Raw genomic sequence first — 8,082 nt, 5'->3', positions numbered from 1 at the left:
CTGCTGAACAAATTCATCTGTAATCCCTGTTAATTCTTCTAAAAGCTTTGTAGTAAGGTTTCACATTTTCCTAATTAGGTTGGCAACATTTTCTCTCTGAGACCAGAGATGCAGGGATAGATAAGACTTCTAAAAACTGAAGCCAGCAAGACAGCTACCTGCACTAGCCAATATAGGCATTGAGTTACTGAAGTTCACATAAGGCACAAACCACCATCTTTGAGCAGTGTTAGCTACAGACAACACATACAAAGTTAGAAGTTACCTAGATGGCTACTGGTAACCCTCCTCTTGCTCCTAGTCAGAACTGCACTGCAAGGGAACAGAACACTTGGTTCTTACCTGAGCCATTTTCCTGCCATAGAAAAGGTTTTCCATGACAAGCAGATCCAGCTTCTTTTCAGTGTTGTTTTGAGAGTTCTTGTATCCAATTCGATATACTCCAAGGATTTTGGCCAGTGCTGTGGGCTTCTAATGAAGAGAAGACATGGGGTAACACCGTGCACAGGCAGTCAGCAGGCAAATCCTAGAGGCACCACTGTTCTGACTATATTACAGCATAGAAGCTCTAGCAAAACTCCCACTTTCCATCTTAAAAATGCATTATTACTACAAATTATACCCACCAACATTTTCTTTTACTTAAATGAAAGGGGTTAATGGAAGCTGTTACTAGTCTGTAAAACACAGAACACTGCTTAAAATATAAGGCACTTTTTTTTAAATACCTTCTGCTGAACTGCATTAATGATGTAAGTGAAGTAGTGTGGAGCAAAGTCAAGGAATGACTGGACTTCCAGACGAGGCATCTGTTTCAAGATGAATCTATCATCTGTTTTAATGTAAGACAGAGGCAACAGGGTTACATACACTGATGTAAATTTGCAAGTTCTTTAGGACTGTCACACAGCTGAAGTGGTTTGAAAAATTAAAGGACTACAATTCTCTTAAATCCTTAGCTACAGAAGCTCCTTTCTAGAAGATTTTTTACTTCATATACTCTGAATTTCAGCCTTTCTGGATTTCAGCCTTCAAGCAAATCAGGGAGAAGAGACTGCCTGAATTAGATTTATCTTGGCTATATGGGCTTCTTATACCGAACAACAGAAACAGCCTACAGACCCTTCTGTTCAAGATTTGTTTTAAGCAGGGGCCTAGAATCAGCCACAGTTAAAAAAAAAAAAAAAAAAAGATACAAGTCTATAAATCAGCTATAGCATGTGGGGTTATAAGAAACACTCTGTCTTTAATAACCAGTTTTCCTTGAATTATACTCAAGTTTCTGTTTTCTGAAGCATGCCTAAGAGTACAACCCTTCTGCTCAACTGGCTATCCCAGCTATTACCACTTAAAAACAGAACTACATTTTGCTCTCCTACCCATACAAAAAGACTAATAATCTGATTTTGAAAACCCCAGAACTATCCACTGAACTTTCTATTCTGAATGGACACTTCATAGCCAGCAACCTTCTGGCTAGACATAATCAAGGATTAAACACACTAAGCACCACCATCCCCAAATAATACCCTCTAATTACAAAGGGGTAAGAAGCTGCATTTACCTTCAGTGACATAGAATGCAGCCCCAGATTTGCCACCTCGTGCCTGCCAGGGCATAGAGTGAGAAAGGGATCGGATGAAGTCCTCTTCACTGCTCCCCAGGATCACTTCACGCATCTTGTGAAACTCGCCGGCATAATAAATCCGGCAGTAGAATTTGGCATTCGCATCTGAAAACTCTGCAGAAGAAGGTCTTCCTCAATAACAGCATGCAATGCTCACTGACTGCATGAGATGACACTTGCAGATTTTACTTATGTCTAGAATACTACTGTTGTGCTAAACATCCCTCTCATGTCTAACTGTACTTTAGAAGTTTACATGGAAAACTTATAGGAAAGTCAATCCCTTTTAGGTTAGCTCACAGTGCATGCCACAGGAAAGCATTCACATAAAAGATCAATTAAAAAAAAAAAGAAGTTTTATGAGGTATTTTTGCAACAGAGATTGATTACAGTAAGCAAAAACTGCATTGCTCTGCTCTTGTTTTTTATTCATGCCCAATATAAAGAAAAAATAATTAACTTCAAGATTTCCATTACATTTGCATGAAAAAAAAAAGGAGTTTGTCAGCTAAGACTTCTAGTTATTATTTACAAGTACTCACGGAGTTCCACATGGGGATTCACTAGCTGCTTCTTCTGTCCATCTCCTCCATCTACATCATCTGAAGGCATAAAGGGACCATTCAGTCAGGGTTGTTCATTAATATTACTAAGAAAGCCATGTAAACTTGCATTACAAGAAGAATATTTTCTTTTTTCAGAAATACAGAAGGAACAATACACAGGGAACTAGGGATACAGCTATAATTGTATGATACAGTATGTTTGCTAGAATGGCAGTGCTGTTCATGGCACACATCAGTACAAGCTTTCTCTTTCTCTTCATTCATTTTCCATGAGCTGAAACAACGGAAGTCAAACAGGAAGTAAGGAAGAGAGACTGAGCTGCTTAACCAGAGCCAACTCAACCCAAAGGCATTCAAGTCCAGACTACTCAACATCCCTATAGTTACTGGGATATGAGAGACCCTATTTTCCTTCTTGTAAAGCCAAGCAATGTCTTTGGAAGAAACCTACATTTCATGCTCAAATCATTCATTTCCAATGCATCTTGAGTAATCTTGGACTACTGAAAAAGTATGAGCAGGAGTGCATACTGGGCCTTAGAAGTATGAATGAGGTCTGGAAAAAGTAACACTCGAAGACAGTAACAGACAAGACTCAACAGTCTTGTACCTTGAGGCTCTGCTCCTTGGTTTTCTGCTCCCTCTTTGCCCATCTGTCCAACTTGGTAGTAGGCACTGTCAGCACCACGTAAGGTCTCTTTCTTCTGGGAAGACAGGTCTGGGCTTTTCCCTCCCGTGCCACGGAAGAAAGACAAAACACTAGATGGTTTCTTTGCTACAGTGAAAAGAAATAAAGAAGTTGACCTTGGCATTTCCACAGGCAATTTAATAAAGCATAATTCATACAAGCATTCTCCATTCATGGTTCCAACTGGAGAAATGATGTCATTCAACTGTAACTCATTTGCTATTCTTCAGGCAGACAAGGTCCACCAGCTTAGGTGATTTAGTGCTCCGAGTAGCGTTCTGGAACACTGAGTCATTTGAAAATACAGGCCAAGTGCAAGTGCCTTTAACATAGTAAGAACCTCACTTCTCCATTTCAAAATATTTTAACTGCCATCTTTTTAAAGAAGGCAGCCCTAAAAGAGGTCAAAACATATCATGAGTATCATATCCCACTAAACAGGCTGGACTCAGGAACAAACTATGGTCATAACATATTAAATCAGGGTATGACAGTTGGATCTCATAAGAATCAGAGAAAGCCATTATGGGCACAGGCTTCAGAAAATAAACACACACACACACACAATGTTCTACATCAAGTCAACTCTAAGGCTAGTCACAGTTTCAACTCAGAACACATCTTTGTTTTAACAACTTTCTGGGTTGTAAGAGCTAGAACCCAGGTTAAGCAGACTCAAGTCTAAGCCAAGATTAGTGTCATAGATGTGATTTTGGGAAAATGGTCTTACGCTGTTCTGGTTCTGCACTGCGATTTGAAGGACCCAAGTTAGCCTCAGGCAGGCGGACAGGGCTACTGCTCTTTGGTTTGCTGTCTGACATGCTGAAAAGAGAAAGAAAAGAAACAGTCATCAGCCCAACAAATACTGCCACCTGAGACACTATTGCTTTACTCCTGTACATTCATTTCTCCTTCATGCCTAACACTAAATACTGCTAAAGGAAATTAAAGTTGTAACTCCAACTCTCCAAAGTCATCCTCCTCCACTTCCATGAGGAAAACCCTCACAGGGCTCTGTAGCAACTGTTCCATCCATTGTCACAGGACAGGTAAGCAGGCCAAGTATTCCCTACCACGCACACGAGTCAAGTGATCAGGTGACGGAGCCAGCACAGTCCCTGACATGAAATGGACACCCAGAGACTGCAAGTATGTGTTGGTTACATGGAAAGCATCAGATTCCATCAGAAAGCAGGGATCCTAACAGAGGCATATTTTGAGGGCCCTTCCCCATCCCAGTTTTGGCTTATTCACTACAATCACTGTGCCTTCTCCCTAGGTAGTGTAATTCCTGCATGAAACCTGTTTGATTGTAGTCCTTCTTCAGTACTGTTCTTCAGAGATGCTTTGGACAACTCATCTAGGGCATTTCTGTACTCCTTGCAACTGAAGGGAAAAGGAAAATAAAAATTAATATTAAGAAGAACAAATAATAATTAATAGTAATATATAATACCACCACCACCTCAGCTGTTTTCTGGAAGACTCTAACACTAACCCAAAGATTCAGTTTAGAGTCAACCACAGGAAACAGAAAAACATAGTAGAAAAACCATCTCAACTTTTTCTTACAATTGGAACTTTGTTCCCTTAGAACAGAAGCTGCTTTAGATCATACTGCAGGAAAAATCCCCCTTGTTTCTCTCTCTCCCACAATTTAAAATGTGCTTCTTTAAAGGTCTGCTCCCTTGTGACAGGCAAACCCCAAGATTTGCTGAAGTAGCTGGTTTGGAGAGCTGAGTAGTAGTAACAGCTGCTATGACCAAAGAAGGTACAGACTGCAGTATGAATACCTGCTGTTTCCTAGCTCAATTGCACTTACTTCAGGCAGGAGAGCCAAGCAAATTTTAGTTGCACTTCATTCTCTAACAGTAGCAATTACAGGAAACACTACACAACCAATTCATTTCTGTGTACTAGAGTTTGGTGAGAAAAGCCTAAAATCCAGTTGCAAGTTGGAAAACCTACTTTCCATATCTAAGTAGTAAAATGAGAGAACTTCAGCTCTGGGTGAAGCTCTCAACACAGTTGAGTGAAGAAATTCTGTCATGCCTGTTTCCCAGCATTAGAATTTAAATATTCCTTGCAGCTTTTCTGTGCAGAAGTACCACATGTGTCAGATAAACAGAAAAATCACACCAGTACCTGAGAGCAAAAGCTATGATGGAGCTTGGTTCTTTCTCGCAGACTGCAATAGGTACACGTTCATGTTCATACATTAGGTAGTGCTTGTCTGGGTCACTAAATGAAAATGACACAGGGAGACTGTCAGTAGATCATAGAAGTTTGTGGAAAAAAAAAAGGTTAAGTTTTGGTCAAAACCCAGATCTCATCACTGCACTCCCAGGCCCAAGCTGCAGGTCTCAGCACAGAACCAAGGCTCCCCAGATCAGCTTTCCACAGACACACTCATAGCTATGTGGTTAAATCTAAATGGTAATGTGTTAAGGTGATCAGCACTTCAAGCAAGCTGCTTATACCAGAAGACTAGCTCAAAGAGTCTATTTCTGTTTAGCAGCCATTGTTACTAATGGCACCAAATCCTGCTCAAGTTTGTTTTGACCGTCCTGCAGCATAACCTGCAGACTGAAGCTAGGGAACAAACCTGGACTCTTTTCCAAAGAAGCAGTTTAGCACAGAAAATTCCACAAAGCCACCTGAGTTTCTGTTAGATTTTCTTTTACTTATCTGTCAGGTCCAGTCATTTAACTTATTAGCCTGTGACCTCCCCTACAATCCTGGGACTGGGATTCAGAAGTTAAACTCAGGCTGCCAGATGTTCAGCTCACGTCAAACAAGAAACATTACAAAGCATGCGGAAAAAGCAGCTGAAAGACTTTCCAGTCTGCCCATTTTCATACAGGAGGGAGACTTGAGGGCAAACATAGCAGCCATTGAACCTGACCTACACCCAGAAAATGCCAATTGGCACCTTGGAAGAGGTCTGGAAGCAAAACCAAGAGGCATGCATGTGGCTTTAGCAAGTGTTTGCCTAGGAAGGACATTTCTGCTCCCTTCCTGCAGCAATGAAGTTAGAAGGCACCTTTCTCCCCCTTCCCCTCCCATAAGAGTTCTGAGAAGGCATGCCTACTAGGAGGAAGAGAAACTGATAATGTGTATGCACAAGAGTGGATCATTAACAAGAAAAGCAAGTAACCTAACAAACACCCAGAAGGGACACAGAAAACCTCTTACCTTTAAAGAAGTTCTATAGCTTATTTCAGAGGCAAACCCAAGTGATGACTTAAATTACATACTGAGCAAAGGAAGCATGCACAGCTCTGTTTGCAATTTGACCAGACTGCTAATTTTGTACATCCTATATATTATGCAGTACTTACAAGGGAAATGGAATGGGGTTATAGTTGTTTCCAGGCAAAAAGTTAGCCAAAATAGCTTTCATAGTAGACTTCTCCTTCACTTGGCTGTCTGTAGATCCCAGTGAGTATCCATCAAACACATCTGGAACAGAGATAAGTTAAGTCTGCATCACAATATCAAGCTTCAAGCTGTAAATTCAGGAGGAAAGTTGCAGACCAGAGGGTTTCCAGATTTGACATTTCCTAAACAGATCTCATACACTTGTGGCAGAAAAGCAAGAGAAAGAATACAAGACCACAAGTGAACTATACCTTCCGAGCTGCTTGTTGTATCCTGTTCAGACAGTGCGCTGGAACCAGTCACATGCTCTGATACAACCTCTGGAGAGGTGGGCAGCTGAAGATGGGTGGAGCCTGTGGAGCTCTGACTTGATAAAGTAGTCAGGAAACGATCCTCTGAGAGTATAAAGACAGAAGAAAGCATTTTACACGGAAGTTACATTTCTTGTCAAGATACCACCACTGTCTAGTTTCAGGAAGTTTTTACTTAGAAGGCGGGTGAGGCCAACCAGAGCAAAGGGATGGGCAAGCTGATCAATGTGGCACATAACCTCCAGAAGACACATATGCTTACACCCACCACCTTCAGCTCCCACAGACTTTCAGTATGCCTCATAGGTAAGAGGTCTCAGCATCCATAACCACTTCACAGAAGAGGCGAGAGGCATTTCCCAAATTCCCTGTAGATACTGAGTTATTTAGAAAGCCTCTGAAAGTTATTAAACTCAAGTTCGAAGGAAAACCCTTGCTGGTTGGTTCAGTTTCATTAGCCATTCAACTTTGCATTAGAAGCAGACTTTGCTGTTTATGAAAGCAAGATAGAAATTGGCTTATTCCCATCTGACACAATGGGGATTCACTGTTTCTCAATAAATTATCAAATTTGATGAAGTTTCCCATGTTACGTCAGGGAAAGGGTTACAACAAACTTCTTTTGGTAAAATAAACAAGCAGCCAACATACCTTTCTCTCCATTTTGCAGTGCTGGAGAAGCATTGCGTGGGGAAGCATCCATGCTACTGATCTAGGCAGAATGACAAAATACCAGTGTTGATGCCAAGCACTACAGCTCTATCCCTTCATCTGTGGAACACTTGCAAAAGCAGATATACCACAACAGAGCACTCCCACCCACTGTTCTCAGCCTCTGCACTGATACTGTATCAGTCACCACACAAAATGACAAGGCAACAGCAACCCAGCTTCACAAGATCCTTATAACTGCTTCCATCTCTGCATGCTGCTTTAAAGGCTACACTCTTCCTCTACATAAACCTACATGCTGCTAGATCAAAGTTCAAGTGTGCTTTAGCATCTAACAAATATGCATTAAGTGGAAAGGGCACATATGCATGCAGCAGAGCAAGTCCAGGATCTCATAGGGTTTCTTAGTGCACGTTAGAATTATTGGGAGTTCAGTCTTTCTGATGCTTATATTTTACTGCCTTGCATTGTGGACATTTTCCTCAGAAGAGCAGTACCTCAAAGGGTGGACATTCAGCATGCTGGCAACGGTACCCTTAAACAGAGCTCTTGAGGCAGTAGTCCAAAAGAATTTATACATCACCACAGCCAGTTCCCACAGGACACATCACAGAACAGATATGAACCTGCAAATTCATTATCAAGTCCTTCCTGTGTTTTTTGCTCTACCTCTCCTGATATTTTTGCCTTTTCTTTTTCACGAGCGATAAGCCTGATGGGCAGCTACGTAGGGTTTCTTGAAGTAACCTCATTGCCATCTAGGCATATGTCTAGATATGTCAAATCCTATTCTTACTTAGATGTCCTCCATATAATATGGCTCTTGGTTCACATCCT

General features: G+C 41.2%; 1 protein-coding gene across 1 annotated transcript in view; it reads right to left on the bottom strand.

The window, feature by feature from the left end:
* Positions 1 to 8,082, bottom strand: part of PIKFYVE (phosphoinositide kinase, FYVE finger containing) — a 57,118-nt gene that overhangs the window by 3,537 nt on the left and 45,499 nt on the right. The window contains exons 28-38 of the mRNA XM_010016065.1: positions 7,225 to 7,285; positions 6,514 to 6,657; positions 6,223 to 6,343; positions 5,027 to 5,122; positions 4,184 to 4,267; positions 3,612 to 3,703; positions 2,804 to 2,968; positions 2,170 to 2,229; positions 1,565 to 1,741; positions 729 to 832; positions 343 to 471 (exon numbers count right to left, since the gene is read on the bottom strand). Coding sequence (XP_010014367.1) covers positions 343 to 471; positions 729 to 832; positions 1,565 to 1,741; positions 2,170 to 2,229; positions 2,804 to 2,968; positions 3,612 to 3,703; positions 4,184 to 4,267; positions 5,027 to 5,122; positions 6,223 to 6,343; positions 6,514 to 6,657; positions 7,225 to 7,285 — 1,233 coding nt within the window. The remainder of the gene's footprint in view (positions 1 to 342; positions 472 to 728; positions 833 to 1,564; positions 1,742 to 2,169; positions 2,230 to 2,803; positions 2,969 to 3,611; positions 3,704 to 4,183; positions 4,268 to 5,026; positions 5,123 to 6,222; positions 6,344 to 6,513; positions 6,658 to 7,224; positions 7,286 to 8,082) is intronic.

The sequence above is a fragment of the Nestor notabilis genome, unplaced genomic scaffold (assembly GCF_000696875.1).
Source record: "Nestor notabilis isolate BGI_N333 unplaced genomic scaffold, ASM69687v1 scaffold24026, whole genome shotgun sequence".
Classification (NCBI taxonomy): Eukaryota; Metazoa; Chordata; class Aves; order Psittaciformes; family Psittacidae; genus Nestor; species Nestor notabilis.
Note: the sequence above shows the minus strand (reverse complement) of the source record. Positions and strands in the feature narration are given on the sequence as shown.